This window comes from Dendropsophus ebraccatus, chromosome 4, assembly GCF_027789765.1.
Source record: "Dendropsophus ebraccatus isolate aDenEbr1 chromosome 4, aDenEbr1.pat, whole genome shotgun sequence".
NCBI lineage: Eukaryota > Metazoa > Chordata > Amphibia > Anura > Hylidae > Dendropsophus > Dendropsophus ebraccatus.
The window spans coordinates 120,064,066-120,085,236 of record NC_091457.1 but is presented as its reverse complement, the minus strand read 5'-3'; the positions used below and the strand labels follow the sequence as shown (position 1 = coordinate 120,085,236).

The 21,171-nt window shown below is 42.1% G+C and overlaps 1 protein-coding gene across 2 annotated transcripts in view; it reads right to left on the bottom strand.

Moving 5' to 3' along the window:
- FRMD4B (FERM domain containing 4B) overlaps positions 1 to 21,171 on the bottom strand; it is a 171,053-nt gene that overhangs the window by 43,191 nt on the left and 106,691 nt on the right. For both annotated transcript variants that reach the window (XM_069966909.1, XM_069966908.1), the window contains exon 7: positions 18,041 to 18,063. In XM_069966909.1, coding sequence (XP_069823010.1) covers positions 18,041 to 18,063 — 23 coding nt within the window. The remainder of the gene's footprint in view (positions 1 to 18,040; positions 18,064 to 21,171) is intronic.

Genomic DNA, 21,171 nt, shown 5'->3' with positions numbered 1-21,171 from the left:
TTGCTACACTCCCATTTTCTTCCTGTTCATACAATGGGTGGCTTAGTTACATTAGGCTGGCTTCCTTTTGTTGCTTCCAGCATTGTATACATGGCCTTGTCTGTTATTACAGTAACTCTTTTAATGGAGAATCCATGGAGCCTTTCATAAGTACTAGTGTCTGAGTTGATCCTTACTTGAATTAAAGTGGAGTCTATATGCCCTATGTACCACCCAAGACTGCATTGCATCAACTGACCATTGCATGGAACCACAGAGGAGGTTGGGAATATACAAATCCGGTTACTGGGTTTCATATAACGGCCAAACTGTGGCCACCTCACAATAATCCAATCTAATGAGAATTCAAGAATAGATTTCTTTAGAGAATTATAGAAAAGATTTTACTGTCTATTAATCATAAAAACTCTGATACGGGCCTAAAGGTAGTCATACACATGGAAATCCTGTTGGCCAAATGTTAAGCCCCTTTTACACGGGCGATCATTGACAAGGAGCGTTACTAGAAATGTTCATTTGGCCGATAATCTGTCTGTATAAAAGTGTCAGTGATTAGCTGAGGAGCAGGAAGGGAATATGGCTGCTTGTCAGTGGATCACATCTTGCTGCACGTCTCTCTGTGCAAACAGGGAATGTGTGGCCAATAGTAACATATTTAAATGGCCGCGTGAACCATATAGGGATCATTCGTGATTAATTGTGCCTTCTGAAGGTGCAGACGAGTGCTGATCTCACTGATCAGCGCTCGCTTACGTCCCTGCACGTCCCCATATCGAGCCATGTAAAAGAACCCTAAGTTTGGGTAACAACTGATTAACCTGATCCACTCATGGACATGACCACTCAGTTTGGCCGTGTGATCATGTTTTCTAAATAGAGAGAGGAGCTGTAAGCAGCTACCAGACTCCTTTTAAACAAAAAGATCAGGCGTAGAAAACAAATATAGAAAATCGGTGATCTAAAGCGCTGTGGCTGGTTTGGAGTTGATATATTTTATGTAACAATGTATTTGTGTATCCTGCAGGGGAAGGTAAAATAATGTAGGGGCTAGCGATGCCAGATGAATACTTAATGTGTATATGTAGTGTTGTTTTAATCACAGTAGTAACAATTATGCTGATATTGCACGTAGCTATGCACTGATATACTGGTGATTTTAGTATTGCGGTAATGTCCTACCTGTTATTCACCAGTGTTCTCAAGTTCATCTTGTAGGGTGTAGACAGGAGGAAAAAAGTTCTGGTTATCGGGGTTGGGAGCGAGCCCCGGCCGGTGGCTCTGCTGCTACCTAACGCCCGACGCGGTGGAGTGAGATCAAAGGAGTCCACATATGAGTGACGTCACTGTAGTGGATACGCTCCCAACCCCAATAACCAGAACTTTTTTCCTCCTGTCTACACCCTACAAGATGAACTTGAGAACACTGGTGAATAACAGGTAGGACATTACCGCAATACTAAAATCACCAGTATATCTGTGCATAGCTACGTGCAATATCAGCATAATTGTTACTACTGTGATTAAAACAACACTACATATACACATTAAGTATTCATCTGGCATCGCTAGCCCCTACATTATTTTACCTTCCCCTGCAGGATACACAAATACATTGTTACATAAAATATATCAACTCCAAACCAGCCACAGCGCTTTAGATCACCGATTTTCTATATTTGTTTTCTACACCACTACAGAGGACACGGAATCCTCGAGATCTATTTAGCAGCACGGTGGCCAGGTATCTGCAGTGCAGCGCCGATTAGTGTATACCTCCACGAAGTATACACTCATTGCATTATCTAAAAAGATCAGGCAATTGAAATCCAATAAGCCCAATCCTCCTCTCATCTGCTGGGACATAGTCAGGAGGCCCTATACACGTTAGACAGTCAACTGGTCTTGCTCAAATAGGCAGGTGTGGCCAACATTGTTCTAATGTATACAGGGGCCTTAATATAGAATGGGTACAAAAATGTCAGTCAACTACTACTCCTTTTTTTTGAGAATTTTCACAAACTGTTGTCTAAAGTTGGCCATGTTTGGTCACGTACTCATTTGGCTCAGCTATCTTTCCCTATCCCCCCTATACACATGCCTATTTGGATAGTGTTAGTGTTCAAATGGTCTAAATGACAGAAGGAAGAAACCTGCTGGGAGACTCCTCTGGTCACAGCTTATTGCCCAAAGCACATGAAAATTGAGCAGTTTGCAATGCTTATCTATTTTCTTTCCAACATGTAATGCTGAGAAGCCTCTGTATATATTAAAAAGCACTGGCATTGCCATATGGAAGCACATAAGGTGCCTGTGGGGCCTTAATATGGACCTGTAGGGACTTTGCATGCACTATGTTTGTAGGCAGCATTAGCGTTTATGCACATGGATCCTGTACAAGTTGGCCACACTGAGAAATAAAGACAAAAAACTCAACATAGGACGCAGTCAATTTCACATTTCCTTGCCAGACTATGAACCACTAATAAACATAAAGCTTCCCAGGGCCATTCAGAGAGGATTAGTAGTACAATGGACCAAATGTTCCAATATTTTCTACTTCTAATTTGGAATTATTCCCACATCAAAGACATCAGGAGCGGCAGCTTAGAACGGCGAGTTACCCCTGCAATGAGCTGACTGCTACAAAACAAATCAGATGCTTAAAATTCCTTGAAGTGACTTCCAAGTTACTCTTGATTTCTATGTTTCTAATTTTAGATTTTCCAGTTTTAGGTTAACTAAATCTTGAATAATGAGAATTTCTGTAACTAGCTTATGTACAAGCTCTCCTTACTATGCGTCTCAATACAATATGGTATTCTGTCGCAGCAGATTAAACATTTAGAGGTATTGTATGGGCCCATAGAGTTCTATGAGTACTTCAGTGCAGATTCGTGCAACACAGATCTGTAATATTCCCATGTGAATGAGGCCCAAGTAATGTTCAGATCTTCAGAAATATGACATATATATATAGTACATCTTTCCTTTTCTTTGTACGGAATTTCACCACAAAGGTATATGTTAAAGTATACATTTTTTAAACAATGAATGTCTATGAATGACAGATCCAATGCTGACGGCAATGTAGATTTGAAGGCTGAACAGAGCTTGGGGACAAGACTAGACTGTCTAGACTGGATAAATTGTAGAAGACACTCAGCTATGAGAAATATTAGGTCTGCTTGGGTTTTCAGCCTTTGGATGTAGACAGGAGTTTTTCCATTCCCTGAAAGTCAGCATGTGGCATTGCATTGGGGTCACCTTTAATTCTACTCTGTCTTTCAAATCGCACATTCAGATCCGGACCACCTCCTGCCACCTTCACCTCAAAAGCATTTCCCGAATCATGCTCTCACCGCTTGTACATGCTCTCATCACCTGCCACTTGGACTACTGTAACATCCTCCTCTCTGACCTCCCATCTAGCACCCTTGCTCCCCTTCTGTCTATCCTTAACCCTGCTGCCCAACAAACCACCTCTCCCCTCGCTCTGCCTTTCCACTCTGCCAATCCCGTTAATTGGCTCCACATTGCCCAACAAAATTAATTTCAAATTGTTGATCATCCACAACCTGTACCATCCATATAATTCAGACCTGATATCCCACTACCATCCCTCACGCAACCTCAGATCCTCCAATGACCTCCATTTGTGCTCCCCCTTTGTTCATATCTCACACAAGATTCCAAGATTTTGCCCGAGCCTCCCCCATACTCTGGAACTTGCTACCCCGAAACATCTGGCTCTTATCCATCATCAAGACCTTTAAAAGCTAGGCTACGACCTAAAAATAATTCTGCACTACACTTTGACTAGCTTCCCCCTTACCTACTGTCTCCTTCCCCTTAAAGTTATAGATTGTAAGCCCTCGTAGGCAGGGTCCTGTATCCCTATGTACCAGTCTTCCATTTACCTTATTCATGTAACATGTTTAGACTTTGTAATTTGTAGTTTGTCACCCCCTATCGCTTGTATAGCGCTCTGGAATCAGGGACGATTTTAAAATTTATAATAATAACAATACAAATTGCATTATAAAGTTGCATATTTCCATAAAACCGGAAGAATCCCTGAATAGAAACATAGAAACATAGAAGATTGTCGGCAGAAAAAGACCACTGGGTCCATCTAGTCTGCCCTTTTAGTATTTTCTTTCTTAGTATCTTAAGATAGATGTATGTTTATCCCAGGCGTGTTTAAAGTCTGTTATTGTAGATTTACCAACCACCTCTGCTGGAAGTTTGTTCCAGGTATCTACCACTCTTTCAGTAAAATAATATTTTCTCACATTGCTTCTGATCTTTCCCCCAACTAACCTCTCACTGTGTCCTCTTGTTCTTGAGCTCAGTTTTTTTTTTTTTTAACTAAAAACACTCCCCTCTTGAACCTTATTTAGTCCTTTAACATACTTAAAGGTTTCAATCATGTCTCCCCTTTCCTCCAGACTATACAGATTCAAATCCTAAAGTCTTTCCTGATATGCCTCACACCCTCCACCATTTTTGTAGCCCGTCTTTGGACCTGTTCTATGTTATCAATGTCCTTTTTAGGTGAGGTCTCCAGAACTGGACACAGTATTCCAGATGTGGCCTCACCAGAGCTCTATACAGCGGGATTACAATCTCCCTCTTCCTACTGGTTATACCTCTAGCTATACACCCCAGCACACGATTTGCTTTCCCCACAGCCTGGTTGCACTGGTGACTCATTTTAAGGCTGTCAGATATCACTATCCCTAAATCCTTCTCTTCTGAAGTCTTTTCCAACACAGTACTGCCGATAAGATACTCGGATAGAGGATTCCTCCTCCCCAAGTGCATTATTTTACATTTGGAAACATTGAACTTCAATTTCCACAGTTTGGACCACTTATCTAGCAAAGCTAAATCATTTTCCATATTACTGACACCTCCAGGAATATCAACCCTATTGCACACTTTTGTGTCGTCAGCAAACAGACAAACTTTACCTACCAAACCTTCTCCTATGTCACTTACAAACATATTAAAGAGAATAGGACCCAGAACAGACCCTTGTGGCACACCACTTGTAACCAGTCTCTGCTCGGAATATACACCATTAACAACAACCTTCTGATATCTATCCTTCAGCCAACCACAAATCCACTGAACTATCCAGGGATTAAGTCCAATTTTCTCCAACTTCTCTATCAGCTCTTTATGGGGAACTGTATCAAAGGCTTTGCTGAAGTCCAGATACGCAATATCCATAGCACCACCTTCATCCAGCACTTCAAAGAAATCAATGAGATTAGTCTGACATGATCGGCCCTCAGTAAAGCCATGCTGGTTTGGATCCATCAAATTGTTTATTCTTAGGTGATCCACTATCTTCTTTTTTAGAAGAGTTTCCATCATTTTCACTACTACAGATGTCAGGCTCACTGGCCTGTAGTTACTGGGCTCTTCTCTACTCCCATTCTTGTGGATTGGTATAACATTGGCTGTTCTCCAATCATCGGGGACATCTCCAGTTAGCAGGGATTGGTTATACAGATCTGTCAGGGGGGCAACAATCACAGATCCGTGTTAAGAACCCTGGGATGGACGCCATCTGGACCCATCGCCTTATTCAGCTTTAAACGGGCAAGTTCCTCTGCAACTTCAGCCTCTGAAAATACTGGAGCTGAACCCATATAGCTGGAGGCAATGCTGTGTCCAACCATCCTGTGATTGTGAAGGCCTCCTTCTGAAAACGCTGAGCAGAAGTAACTATTCAAATAGTCAGCGACCGCCTTATCTCCATCAATAAATGTATTCTCCCCATTACTTATTTTAGTAATGCTGCAGCCATTCTTCTTCTTCTTCTTCCTGTCACTTATATATCTGAAGAAGGTTTTATTCCCCCCCTTAACAGATTTTGCCATTTCTTCTTCTTTTGAGGCTTTAGCAGCATTTATAATCTGCTTTGCCTCCATCTGTATACTTTTATACGTCTCTCTGTCAGCTTCATTCCCAGTCTCCTTATACTTCCTATACGCTGCCTTTTTCCCTTTACAATGGCCTTAACCTCTCTAGTAAACCATAATGGATTCATCATTCTTTAGAATGATGATCCTAAACTCGGTAATACAGATCCACACACTGAGATTTTCCTTGGCACTCTGCCCTGACATCTAGATCAATAGTACAAGGCAACTGTGCCATCCTCCCTCACAGACACTTACAAGGGTGTGTGGATTAAGTGGAGACGCACAATTACTAATTTAGGTCACAATGGCTTCAGGCGGGACAAACTTTACAAACAACTTAACGAAACGCGATCCAACCTCTTTATCCTACATTTTTCTTGATAATCAAACCCAAATAAAACTGAACACAAATAAGAAGGTATTAAATCTGCACTTGTGTCTGCGTATGGGTATCATTATGGAGTCAAGTTCGGTGACCAAATATAAGCTTGGGAAGACAGATGATGTTTATTTTGTTTTTAAGTACATGTCTGTCTATGTAACACTGGCCTGTATCTGCCCTAACAGGTCGGACTCCGCCAGAGATATTAAAAGCCTGCCTTCCTCTGGTAGACTGGATGACTGAGGCTCCGGTGCCATTAGCTAAGCCAAGAAGGGCCACATCATCTTCAAGTGTTCAATTTGTAGCTTATCTTTTTTACTCTGTGTATATGTTAGTGCTGGCAGTACAATGAGTGATTACTCCAATGAGATAAAGACCCTGAAAGTGAATGTCCACCTTTTAACCCTATGTCAATTTTAAGTCCATCATTATGGGGGAGATTTATTAAACATGGTGTAAAGTGAAACTGGCTCAGTTGCCCCTAGCAACCAATCAGATTCCACTTTTCATTCCTCACAGACTCTTTGGAAAATGAAAGGTGGAATCTGATTGGTTGCTAGGGGCAACTGAGCCAGTTTCACTGTACATCATGTTTGATAAATCTCTACTTATGTGTCTATTAATTTTATAATATATTTTTGGAGAAATTTGGAGCTATGTTTTTTGCTACAGAAAACAAATTGGTATTATAATAAAATTATCTGCTTACAGCTACCACTAGGGGGAGCTTATTAGTTCAATGGATACTGATTTATTATACATTTCAATGAATACATTTCAAAAGGAATCTGTCAGTAGTTTTTGAGCCATCAAAACTATCACCAGCCCTATGCAGGGTTTTGGGAGGGAAGAACAACAATATAGACAGGTGTACAGAGATCCCTGTATTGAGTTTCTCTGGCCCATTCTCTTAGCTATGACTAACAGATCTAGCGTCCATTCAGGGGATGTCACTACAGGAAACTCAATACAGACCAGAGGAGCCTGTCTCCTGGACTCCTAACATGGCAGCAGCTTTTCTTGGTTATGTAAGTCTTATGTGTGAAACAGCAAGTATACCTGCACTCCCCTCCCTAAGATTTTGAGGTTTGGGAAACCCTGAACACTCAATTAACTCCCGGTGGCTGGAGAAGATGGATGTAGCCCTAGGGCTGCCTAGAAAACATGGACACAGTGAATCCCAACCTTGCTTATGTCTAGCTGAAACAGCAGACATTGTTGCACTCCCCTTTCTCACCTCTGTAAAAGGCTGCCAGCATTTTGATGACTTGAACAGCCAATAGACTCCTAGTAGTGGCTGCAGGCAGTTAAAGGGGTTTTCCAGAATCAGAAAAATCGTACTGACTTTCCTGCAAAAACAGTGCCGCCCCTGTCCTGAGGTTGTGAGTGGTATTACAATTTTATTACAAGCTCCATTTGATGCTATTGAACTGTGCTGCAAAATCACAATCAGCATAGGTATGGTGCTGTTTCTGGAAGAAAGCGTCCATTTATTTGTAAGTCTGGACAACCCTTTCAATGGTATGGGTAAGAGATTAGAAAAAAACACTCTGTAACCTCTCGCTGGAGGTGGAGTGTCCCATTGTGATTAGTTGTTGCTGCCATGTGACACTACCTTGGACGTCATGCCACTGTACAGTGTTGGAAACAGCTGGGGAAAGCAGGGGGTAACTGTGGTGAAAGGGGTGGGAGTAGGTTGCTAGATTTACCTGGGAAAGGATCACACCACTTGCTTTTTGGACTTGATATATTAGATTTATCTCACTACCCCACTATCGTGATTTATTTGCGTTCTCCAAGCTTTTATGCACTGATCATACTCAACCTACTGGATCCCATTCAAGTAATCTATTAAGGCAGTTCCTGCTCTGCGCTCCCATAGTAAACAATATAAGTTACAGCCTGAACCTAGAATACACAGTGACTCACAAGGTAAATACATCACTGACAGACATGGAGGGAGCGGAACGCCACCCACAGCACTGACCAGGATAGGCTGGACATGGTGACTTCATGACCATTGCCCTGTAGGTTACAGAGATTTCAGGAACCTTATCCACCCTGAATGACATAAGGGGCCACAGTGCAGCACCCTGACTGTATACAGCAATGTCTAAATCACCAGGATCTGACATGGTATTCAGTCTCGTAGATATACATAGAGACTGTAATGATGTTCATACCCCATGTATATCCTTTAAAGCCATAGCTTTGGCTGTCCAGGCATGGTAGGAACTGTAGTTTTGCAACAGCTGGAGGGCCATGCTCTGCAGGGTAGGATATCTTTAAATATGACTATATACGAAATTAAATTTTTTTCTTTAAACATATGGAAGAAAGACACAAGAAAGGTTGCAGTAGTGTGCGCATCTTAAAGGAGAAGTATTGTATCGCCTCCCAACTGTTATACAAATCACCATTATACACTTATTACGGGAAACGCTTGGGGGCTGGGTTCACACTATGTATATTTCAGGCAGTATTTGGTCCTCATGTCAGGTCCTCATAGCAACCAAAACCAGGAGTGGATTGAAAACACAGAAAGGATCTGTTCACACAATGTTGAAATTGAGTGGATGGCCGCGATATAACAGTAAATAACGGCCATTATTTCAATACCACAGCCGTTGTTTTAAAATAACAGCAAATATTTGCCATTAAATGATGGCCATCCACTCAATTACAACATTATGTGAACAGAGCCTTTCTGTGTTTTCAATCCACTCCTGGTTTTGGTTGCTATACAGCCTCACAAATACAGCCTCAAATATACATAGTGTGAACCCAGCCATAAAGTGCTTTTTTCCCTGCACTTACTACTACATCAAGGCTTCACTTCCTGAATAAAATGGTGATGTCACGACCCGACTCCCAGAGCTGTGCGGGCTGTGGCTGCTGGAGAGGATGATGGCAGGGGGACACTGAGGGACACGGCACTGGAGGGACACTGAGCATCCCTCTGCCATCATCCTCTTCAGCAGTTACAGCCCGCACAGTTCTGGGAGTCGGGCCGTGACATCACCAATTTATTTAGGAAGTGAAGCCTTGATGCAGTAGAAAGTGCAGGGAAAAACTACTTTATAAGCATTTCCCGTAATAAGTGTTTATCGGGGATTTGTATAACTTTTGTGGGGCAATACAATACTTTAATAAAAACGTTCGATGGACTTCTCCTTTAAATAAATCTGTAGATCAGTAGGTCACACCAGCATACAGTATCTCCCCAGTAACGTCAGCCCTTGGTCTATCTGGTCTCTGACAATACGAAGCATCTCTTGTGTTATTTTGTATTAGCCAATATTTAGCTCTCAAGCACAAAGCTTGGATAGGGAAATCTTACATGTCAGCTTTCTAAAGAAAACACTCGGCACCATGTGCCCATCTGGACGCCGGTTCAGTTTCCTCAGCAAAAAACCCCTGTGTGCAATGTTTTTTTTGCCATGCTCTCCGCATTTACACCAAACTATTTCTGTCTTGATAACAGGCTTCCTGCACAGAAATAGCTCTTATGGAAACAAATCTTGTCTATCACGTCTGCCATGCTGCTATCGCTGTCTAATCCTTTACTATGGTACAAACAGCGGTTTGCAAGAATAAAATCGGACCATATACTTGAGACTTTGGCTAATCAATCATTCGTAGAATTGTTTGTACAAACCATCTGGCTACCAACTCTCCAGACTTATCCACTCGATCAAAGAGGCAAATGATTGGCTGATCTTGGCCAGCAATGCTGTTTTTTTTTTTTCAACTGACTAAAGAATAAAAAATCCAACTTGACCAATCATATTTTTGGCAGGCCGTAGTCTACCATGGACCATAGCAAACAATCTTTTACATGTAAATATGCCTATACACTTTATACTTAAGTCATGTCTATCCATTTGGCCGACATGATAAGGTGTATGGGGGCTCACCACCAACATTATTGGTCGGTCAGGTCACAGGTGATATGAGTTGAGGTGTGATGGATTTTCAATGCCTGACCCTTTCATTCTTGAAGCGATAAGCCAGACCCAGAAAAGTCAGGCTATGATCTACCCCTCCCCATAGTGCTGTGCTGAACATATATGTGTAAGGAGAAGCCAAACAGATAACTGTTGGCCAACTGATTATTCACCTTAAAGTTAGTGAAGGTGTGTAGACACCTTAATTTAAAAATGGTGGTTGGTCAAAATGGTCAAAAATTGTCCTCCCTTCATCTGGCATCCTAAAGGTCCCCATACACTTTATACTGCTGAACCCACTGCTGTCAATATGAAGTGTATAGGGGCCCCCAAGACTCCACTGACAGATGATGTTGGTGGAGAAAGGGGTTGGGTGTAATGTGAGTGAGTTCCACTGCCCAACCCTTCTGGCAGTGGCTTACCCCCCTCCCCTGTGTATGGGGAGGATGGGAGAGATAACTGAGGCTCAATTCATAGATATGTAAGTTAAAGGGGTCAACCAAGATGTAGGGTGAAGTGGATCTTGTGTTATGGTGGCACATGGCTCTGTCCAAGGGAGACATGGAAAAAGTGAAACATAGACACCTGTCCATTCTGTCTCCTTCAGTATATAGCAGATGGTAGACATCTTTGCTCAAAAAACTAAGGGACGCCAATATATTAATAATTTTTATGAAAACTTCTCCAGCATATGTCAAGGTCCCCACCGCTCTACTGAACTGAGATTAGGCCACCACAGAACACTACTGCGATCCGTCTTTAGTTCAGCAGAACCTATGGGGAAAGATCTTACAGCCATGAAGTTGGAAGTTGAAATGCATCAGTATTACAGCTGCCTGAAACTGGCCCTAGGCCCGGCTGTGAGTAGAGTTGCAGGTGACAGAAAGACGGATACTCACACACCACCAATGCTTTAGTCATATAGTCTACTGTTTGAGCAGATAGAGAATTACTGAAAATGGAATTCTTTCTGTCTAGTCTAGAACAATTGGAGTTGTTAGTGTTCCTGTGTTTGGGTCACAAGGTTAATCCCCTTTTACCCTTTAATATCTACTTAGTTGTAATGCTTCACTCGATGGCAGTGAGTCACCCTTAACGTATGGGTTGGACTACAGCAAGGCTCAGGGGCAATGCATAGTGGTTATCCATGTGATGCGGACAGGAGTATTGTTAAATTGGTTCGGGCTGTGTGGTTAAAGGGCCTGCTAGGTCACTGGGTGATTAATGACTAGATAATGGTTTTTACTATCAAAGTGCCTTATATAAGCCCCCCGGTCATAAGGTATCTGCACTGCCACCAGTTCATACCAGTAAAAGTTCGGACATTCAAGACTGACAGACTAATTGTTCTCATTATCTACAAGGACTTATTACTTAGTCATTATCTATGTACTAAGCTTTCACTGCAATATCTTAAACTGGGTTTTTGTCCATGACCTTGTATTATTAGTCTATAGAAACAGAACTGTGGAAGTATTATGGTAGAACTTTTCAAAACTAGAAATGAATCACTAACTAAATTTAATTGTTTAAAAGTTCGCAATGACCAAGAAAAAAAAAAAATTCTTCCACTAACTGATCACATATCACATGATGGCAGCCATCTTAAAGGGGTTATCCAGCATTAGAGAAAACATGTCCACTTTCTTCTAGAAACAGCATGACTCTTGTATCCAGTTTGGGTGGGGTTTTGCAATTCAGTCCCACTGAAGTGAATGGAGCTTAATTGCAAAATACACATGAACTGGAGACAAGAGTCATGCTGTCTCCGCAAAAAAGTGGCCACGTTTTTCTAACACTGGATAACCCCTTTAAGCTGGCCATATAACTTCAATCATTTGAAGGCCGAACAATCCTTCAGCCATCAGTTCTCAATCCCTCTTGGCCCCCGTTACACCCATACACAGGAACATTCAGTAAGGCCAAGCGATCTTGTGTTCTCTATGGGGAAGGGAGGGTTATCTCTCCCAAAACAAAGGGATGAGTGGTGAATTTCCATCAAAAACGACCCATATCTCCATCGACATCATCTGTTGGTGGTCGGTCGGGAGAGCTCCATACACCTTATACTGATGGAGGAATCAGTCAACAGACAGCTAAAGTATAAAGTGTATGGGAACCTTAAGTCTTTTAGTCTGAATGTGGGGCTTTATAAAAAGTGGTGCCTTATTAAAAACGGATTACGGATCAACATTAACACAGACTGTGGGAATAGCCCAACATAAATCAGATCTGCTATCCTGCTTCTTCCAAATGGTACTCCTTCATCCATTAGAGAAATAATAAATCTTCTCCTTTCTCACACTTTATACAGTGAGTTCAGAGATCCTGTCCATGTTACCGTTACAGCTTCTACAGCGTTATAGGCAGAAAGAGGTAGACAAGCAAGCTTAGGCTGAGATACTCTGTCTGACTCCTCCGGCATATTGTAGCGATGTAGTGGCTGTTATAGAAAAGCATCAGCATTTAGAAGAGGTTCTTGCAAAGATGTTACGGTCCCTATAATTAAAGTGACAGCTGACAACATCTATGGCTGTTTATGATAAGAACGAATCCCACAATCTAACAGTGGGTCCATGTTATCCAGTTTTATTTTTCAAAGCCTAATTCCAATATGTGAAGCTGTCTATTATAAGATTAGTGCAGATGTACATGGAGTCCTAGGTATCATCGCGATTACCCCTACTGCTGACATTACACTTTATGAGCTCAACACCTCCCATTAAGGCATTCATGTGGTTTACGATGCTGAGTTGTGGGCTGAGTCAGTGCCAATGTTTTGTTGGTATAAGTGACTTGGATGTAGACCCCAGACGGAATAATTGTGTTATCTACAAGACTTGGCTGTTATCCAGGTGATACCAAAGCAATGTACAGTATCAGCATATGAGACATTCACTCCCTAAAATGTGTCTAGGATCAAAACAAGGAAAACAATCACCGGTTTGCATCATATGTTTAGGTTTCTATTTCTATATTATGAGGTCAGCTTTTTTAGCATGTCTACAATTTTATAATAGGTTACTAAATGTGAAGCTACTCTACATAAACATATAGGGGCTCACAGTAGTAGCTAAGCCCTTTTGGATATACATTAGAACATGCCTGACAGCAAGCAGTTGTAGGGGACTACTAATACTAGGATGTTCAGTAACTCCCATCGCAGGCATTTATGGCATAACCCGATGGATTCACACTATGGACCTCCATCGCTCGTACCTGCTCACGGCCGCACGCATCTCCGCCCCCGCCATAGACACCATTCTATGGCCAGGCAGATTCCACTGACATGTCATCTCTTTTTGCAAATGGCGTAATTCGCCCCCCCCCCCCCCCCCCATAGAATGGTGTCTATGGCGCGGGTGGAGATACGTGCGGCCATGAGTAGGTACGTGTGACAGAAACCAACGAAACTTATTTGCGCGGATTCGGTAGTGTGACCCCACCCTAAGACTCACATCTTTCTCTAGAATGGACTTCCATACCTTGCCTTACCTTGGTCTCTGTGTCCTGCTCTTAGTGCCCACCTTCAGGGCTGCTAAGAGTAAAGAAGCTGCAGAGAGAAGTAATGTACACACACAGCTGAACTTGGGTGGCAGCGGTTAGCCATTTGTTTTAGAAGTTTTCCTATATTTAAAGGGGTTATCCAGGGTTAAACAGAAACAGCGCCACATTTGACACCAGGATGTGTGTAGTATTACAGCTTTGCTGTATTAAAGTAAATGAAGTCTTGTATAAGAGGGAAGGTTTGCACGCACTGGAGTTTCAATGTGTTAACGCAATGAAGGACGGCTGAATGGCAATTAAATGTTTAATTACTACAATAAAATGATACAGCACTGTAACTAAATGATCAATTACTGCAATTAAAGGGCAACTCCAGCAAACTTTTTTTTCTTTTAGATCACCTGGTGTCAGAAGGTTATACAGATTTGTAATTAACTTCTATTAAAAAAAAAACCTCAAGTCTTCCAGTACTTATCAGCTGCTGTATGCCCTGCAGGAAGTGGTATATTCTTTCCAGTCTTACACAGTGCTCTCTGCTGCCACCTCTGTTCATGACAGGAACTGTCCAGAGCAGTAGGTTTTCTATGGGGATTTACTACTGCTCTGGATAGTTCCTTAAGTGGACAGAGGTGGCAGCAGAGAGCCCTGTGTCAGACTGTAAAGAATACACTACTTCCTGTGGGGCACATAGCAGCTGATAAGTACTGGAAGACTTGAGATTTATTTATAAAGAAATAAATTACAAGTCTACATAACTGACACCAGTTGATTTGAAAGAATTGTTGCTTATTGTGCTACTTTGTGACTGTTGTAATTGTCAAGCATCTGACCCATTTCTCCCTCTTTACAATGTACAATACCCACCTGAGTTCTTAGAATCGAGGGGAAATGACAGATCAGTCACTGGCTTCAAGAAGACTTTAAAAAGGTCACCGACAAGCTTGACCTTATCAAACCTTTTATTAAAAAGCCAACGTTATTGATGTCTGAGCTGCCGATCTACCCAACGGGGAGTATAATAAAATCTTTAGTGTTCTCCATGTATTGTATTCACCTAAATACATGACACAACCATCTAGAACCTTCCCAGAGGTGAAGAGAAAAAGCCTTTGCTGCCTGCACGTTCTCACACCTTTGCTGGGGACTGCTGACCTTGACTGTCACTTAGGCTGCACATGTGTTTTGTACGGCCAGGTTACTACATGTACAAAGCACGGAGCACACACCTTGGAGCGGTTTTGATGTGTGCTTCCGGCTCGTCTTAGATCCTGAATGAGTCCATTGTTGAGCTATGGCCATCTATGATTTCTTGTTAAAAAAAGCCTCCCCTCTGTTTTGGCAATGTAAGGATCACTTGTGTATTGGATGCAGTAGCTGTCGCCCTGCATGACAGGGATAGAAGAACAGTATGGGGGAGCAGCGTTTGTGAGACAAGCCAACAATCTTGCCTCAAGTAGCACCCATTCCCTCCTCCAGGGGGCAGTTTTACACATACAGTCTAGGGCAGGGTTCACACTACGTATGACAGTGGCCGTTCTGTAACCCGGCCTTGTCACAGAACGGCCGGTGGCAGTGAAGTTCATCCTGGCCAGTGCTGCAGTACTGAATTCTTTAGAATTGGGATGTGGGCGCATTGTGGTGTGCCTGCATCCCAATTACCCATAGCCAACAATGTAAAGTCTGTCCGGAGCCGTACTTTACATTGTTGTCTGAACTGTCAGTGCGCAAGACTGACATGTCAGTTTTATGAGGGGCCGCTTGGAATCCCGTCCAGAGTGTATACAAAATGTATACACTCCAGCCGGGATTCCATAGACTTCAATGCAATGTATTTTTTAATGTAATAAAAGCCGGTGTTACAACGGCAGTTATTAAATGAAAAAATATGTTGTGTGAACTTAGCCTAGATGTGTACACCTGCATCTTCCATGTGGTTAGGTAGAATGGAAACATTTTATTTTCCGCCTCAGGCAGTCACCTCTCATGCCTTACAAATGTCTCTTATTGTTATTTTGTGCCTTCCCTCAAAGAACGGTGCCCAAAAAAGTATCTCTTCATGCCCTAGATTTAGAAGTAGTCACCCAACCCTATATAATCAAGTTGGCACATCTGAACAATTGAGCAAAAGCCAGTAATTGTGATTATTTTTAGTACTTAGGAGGTGCCTGGGAACCTGCAGAACATTGCCGGCTGGAATAATGCTACAGGTCAATGGCCTGCAATCTGTGACTCTCCAGCTGGTATGGAACTACAACTCTCAGCAGGCACCGGAAATTAAATGTATGCCCTGTATCTAACCACTGGCCATACCAGGTGCAAAGGGTCCTATGGCATATATATATATATATATATATATATATATATATATATATATATATATATATATACACACACACACCAGTACGAAGGAGCCAGTCTCAAGTTCAGATGGTCACGGGTTATTAATAAACCAGGCCTGTGACATTGTGTGGGAAGGACTTTTTACCTATTTATCAGCTGCACTTTGGCAGTGAAAAAAGGGAAAGAGGGATGAATCATTAACAGGCCCATGTGTGACCTTTATGATAGGTATTTGTTCAGTGACTTGTTACTAATAGGTCCATTCACTTATAGACTAGAAGATTTCTCCAACTCAATACTGTTTCTCGTATGTAGGTAGAAAGTAAATTAAATGGTAAACAAAGTAAAAAAAAACAGGGCGGCATAAACCTGTAATTCCTGTGCCTCGTGCCAGCCATTATGTAGCAGTGAATGGAGCAGGCAGGGTAAGCCCCATAAGGATGTCAATAAAGAAAAAAGTTAAAGGGCAACTTTTTATGAAGTGCATAAGCGTCACAATATATATTACACAAACATTCAATCACATAGTGGGTCTATTCATTTTGAGCCAATTAAAATTAACCTGTTTCCTAGTTTATCTGATCTATACATATTATAAAAGACAAGATTGCATTATTGTATACTTTAATATATATATAATACAATATACAATACTATATTTTAAAATAAAGAGCAAAACCAGACACTAAATATCATTATTTTTAAGTCCACCAATAGGGGGAGCCTGGGAGCTTACTGCATACTGCTTTATTATTGAGTTCAGTGTATAACCAGTATGCAGAATGAGGCTAAGCTGCCTTTAGAGTGGCAGCAAATTTATTTCTGTAGCCATACAGGGCATATAGAGGTCTGTATCAGAAAAACAGAACTTCTTTAAATGCTATGAAAATATTTTAAAGGGGTTAACTGGGAATGTATTTTTTATAAGTAGCCTGTATTCCTGCCCCTTATTTAGCAGTGCCGGGTCTCCACTGCTCATCACTTTATGTTTTCTACTTGACACTAGGAAATGCCTGTTCAGTCAAACACTGGCAGAGGCAGGTCATCTTTGTAGCTACTGATCTGCTAGGTGGGTACTTTCTTGGGTCAAGACAGAAACCAGGAATTGGTGAGTATCAGGGAATGGGCATGTGGCCAAAAACTATATCATGTGTATGGCTACTTTAGATCAACTTTCAACCTAACACGGACCTCATAGGTAGACCATCATAGTTTGTAGACAAGTCTTGTACCGAGGAATGGTGATAGGGTTCATCAATGGACCGTAACTGTTTTTGACCAAGGTATTCTAAAAACCACTCCAAATTAACCAGAATGTCAAATGTTAGACCACCACACATAGTCATCAAGGGAGCAAATGATTTACTTTTTGAATTGAATGGGTCAAGCACAGTGTTTCCTGACTTTCGACTCACTCAATGGGTCAAGTAAGGTGTTCCTGACTTTTGACTCACCCTATACTTACTGTATACCAAAATGTGGACATTTCACTAAATCATTTGGAATAAAGAGACCAGTTACTCACTCCGACTCAACACTGTGCTAAAAAAGAAGTCTAAGACGTCCGCAGATGATCATCCAGCAATAAAACAGGGACTGTTCACAACCACAAGACCTAAGTGCAGAGTATAATGAAAAGGGAGGGAATTCATTAAACCCCGGATGACAGACAGCTCTAATGCATTCGGTGTCTGACCGAGTTGATGTATTTTGGGCTGAAACCTAGGAGATGTTATCCAAACCTATTTTTGGATTGTCAGCACACTCTCTGTACCAGCCCCCCTCCTGTCTGCAGACTATGCTCTCCGCACTGCAGACATAACTTCAAGTGGCCTGGGGGAAGATGTAGACTTTGGCAGCTATGCCTACCATTCAGAAACCAACACTGAACATGAACGTACAAGAGACAAAAGACGGTGATTAATTACCTACTGTAGTCTCCCCGAGCCTCCTACAAATGGAAAAGAAAAAAAAAAAAAAGTTAGGATTGTGTCAGCTGGAGAAAAGTCCCTGACATGCATGCACAACTCATGACTCTTCAATTACCAAGGAATGACAAGACCCAGCCGGACAGGCACAATGACCACTTGTAGATCAACCACGAGTGAGTAAATTACTTTAGTTGGAAGACAGTTTACAGGGGTTATCCAGGCTTAGGGCCCTATTCTACGTTACGGCCGATAATTGTCCCGTGGAATTGACAGCAACGATCAGCCGACATCGTTTATATCGGCTGATCGTTGCGTCGTTTGTCTTTCAAACATATTGAAAAACAAACGACTGATACAGCAACGATCTGCTGCCGTCGCTCCGTGGAATAGGAGCGTCGGCAGCAGACGCTGCTGTATCCTATGGGCTGCCTGGACGATCAGCCATTCCCCGAGCAGCCCCCCCCCCTGCAGCTCCCCGCCCCCTCCCCGACTCACCCGCTCGCTGAAGCCGCGTGAAATAGAGCCAGCAGCGAGCAGGGAACGAGGCGCAAACAAGCGCTAGTAACGCTCGTTTGCTCCTGTCAGTCGGCCCGTGGAATAGGGCCTTTAGAAAAACATGGCCACTTTCTTCCAGAAACAGCACCCCTCTTGTCCTCAGTTTGGGTGTAGGTTTTGCAGCCCAGTTCTATTGAAGTAAATAGTTGAATTGTAATACTATATACAACCTGAGGATAGGGGTGGCGCTGTTTTTGCAAGAAAGTAACTGTATTTTTCCTAATCTTACATAAGTCCATTAAAGAAGAAGTCCGGGGCAGGTATTAAATCCTTGGGTACTCAAAGTCTTTTTAATAATGTGGATGTGCTGCTCTATATTATTAGGTGCAAGGTAATTTATTTTTACCGACACATTAAAATCATGTCAGGAAACGTACTGACAGCTGCCAAGCTCCATCACTATGCGGTGGCTGCAGGGACCATTACGTCATACAATATTAATATGCATCATGAATGTTTCATCAGGCCATGTATTGTCGTCCTGGACTGCCCAAGGATGGACATACGAGAAGAGAACATTTCATCAACATGGTGTCAACTTCAAAAAGTCAGGAATGGAAAACCCGAGACCTATCAGGGCAGGAAGAGGATCTTATCTGGGACCTGTTGGATCTTCCAAACACCCAGCAACACATGAAAAGTATGGGACGTTATCTCAAAGGAAGGTGGAATTCCACAATTATGTCTGAACACGCCGATAACAAGAAACTAAGCTTTATCTTGTAGCTGTACTTGGATTTGGCTGGAAAAAAAGTACTCAAAGGTGGAATGTACCACAAGACATAAGAAACAGCTTAGATACGTCCTTGAGTCATCCTTTTCTGTTCTTAGAAACAGATACAACTTAGTGGAGTGAAAACAGACTATAATGGGAGACTTTTCAAACTGTTGTACAGTAGCAACCAATCAGAATCCACCTTTCAGTCCTTGCAGATTCTTTGGAAAATGAAAGGTGGAATGTGATTGGTTGCTAGGGGAAACTAAGACAATTCTATTTTACACCAGTTTAATAAATACCCCCCTATGTACTCCAGCCCATCTACACTGAAGTAAGTGCAGATAATATGTAATACCAGACAAAGCCCATGGATGGTTTTTGACCTGTGAAAAATGGATAAAGACCTGCCACAAAATTATGGCTGTAAACTTTTATTTTATTGAATGGGCCAACTGATTTTCCATTGAGTTCAAGGGAACAAAATAACAAAAAAATATATATATTTCTGTGCCTTAAAAGTGACTGGCGTAAAAAGGCCCAAAGTACTTTGTGTGAACCCTCTTTTCAAATCCATAAATCCATTCCTGGCGTTGGCTTCAAAAATCTGTCAGATAAATCTCTCTGTGTAGAGGTACCCTTAGGCCATACATACAGGGCCGTATTTACCATTAGGCACCCGTGGTCCGGTGCCTAGGGCAGCACCTTGCAGGGGGGCAGCACCAGGGAGCAGGGGGACAGAAAAAACTAATTTTTTTGTTTTTATTTTTTTAGTTTCCCTCCTCCCGTTCAGACTTGCCAGTAAATCTGGTGTCTTTTGCAGGGGGGTGGGGGGTATGGTAGTATTGGTCAGGTCTGGTATTGCCAATAGGTGCGTGAAGATGGGGCGTCTTCAGGTTTAGTGCCTAGGGCAGCAGCAGCTGTTAATACAGCCCTGCATACATAGTACGTCAATGGTACCTGTAACAAAGTACGCTGGACCCGATCAGCATGCAATCGATTTCTTGCCAGAAGTTCGAGTATCTATGGTGATAACTACACCAGGCCACGTGTGACCCCAATTGGATCAGAGCACGGGTCTCTCTCAGTCCTGGCATGGTTACCTCCATAGATGCTCAGATTTCTGGTAGCAAATGGATTGCATGCTTATCGGGTCCAGCGTAGTTCTTGATAGGTACGCTTTCAGCCAGTATTTGGCTATTGCTTTGGTCAGTAATTTTAGCCAAAACCAGACGCAGGTCCAAAACAGAGAAAAAAAGAACCTTTATTTTTGCACATAAAACAGCTGTATTTTGTTCAAAAATAAGTACCATACCCATTAAAAACATTAACTCAATAGGAAAAAACAATAATTGGGTGTATGGGCAAATGGATAGGCATAGTCTAAGGGCCCTATTCCACCGGACGATTAACGATCTCAAACGACTGCTATTGCGAAAGACCTGAAAACGTTCACTCATTTTCATGGAACGATAATCGTTACTTATGATCGTAATTGCAATCGTTTTTCTTCGCTATTTATTCGCTATTGCGTTCGTATCTATTGCGAACGATCGAACGATGTCTTATTCAATGCGAACGATTTGCGAACGTTTTGCGAACGAGCAACGATAAAAATAGGTCCAGGTCTTATAAAGCGATCAACGATTTCTCGTTCGGTCGTTAATCGTTAACTGCATTTCAACCGAACGAATATCGTTTAGATTCGAACGATTTAACGATAATCTGAACGATAATCGTCCAGTGGAATAGGGCCCTAACCCAATGCAACAAGAATCCACCACATTCTGAAAGTTGGGGGGTTTTAAAGTTCCAACACAGCTGGAAACATGTACACTGACCATCGCATGAGTAGCAT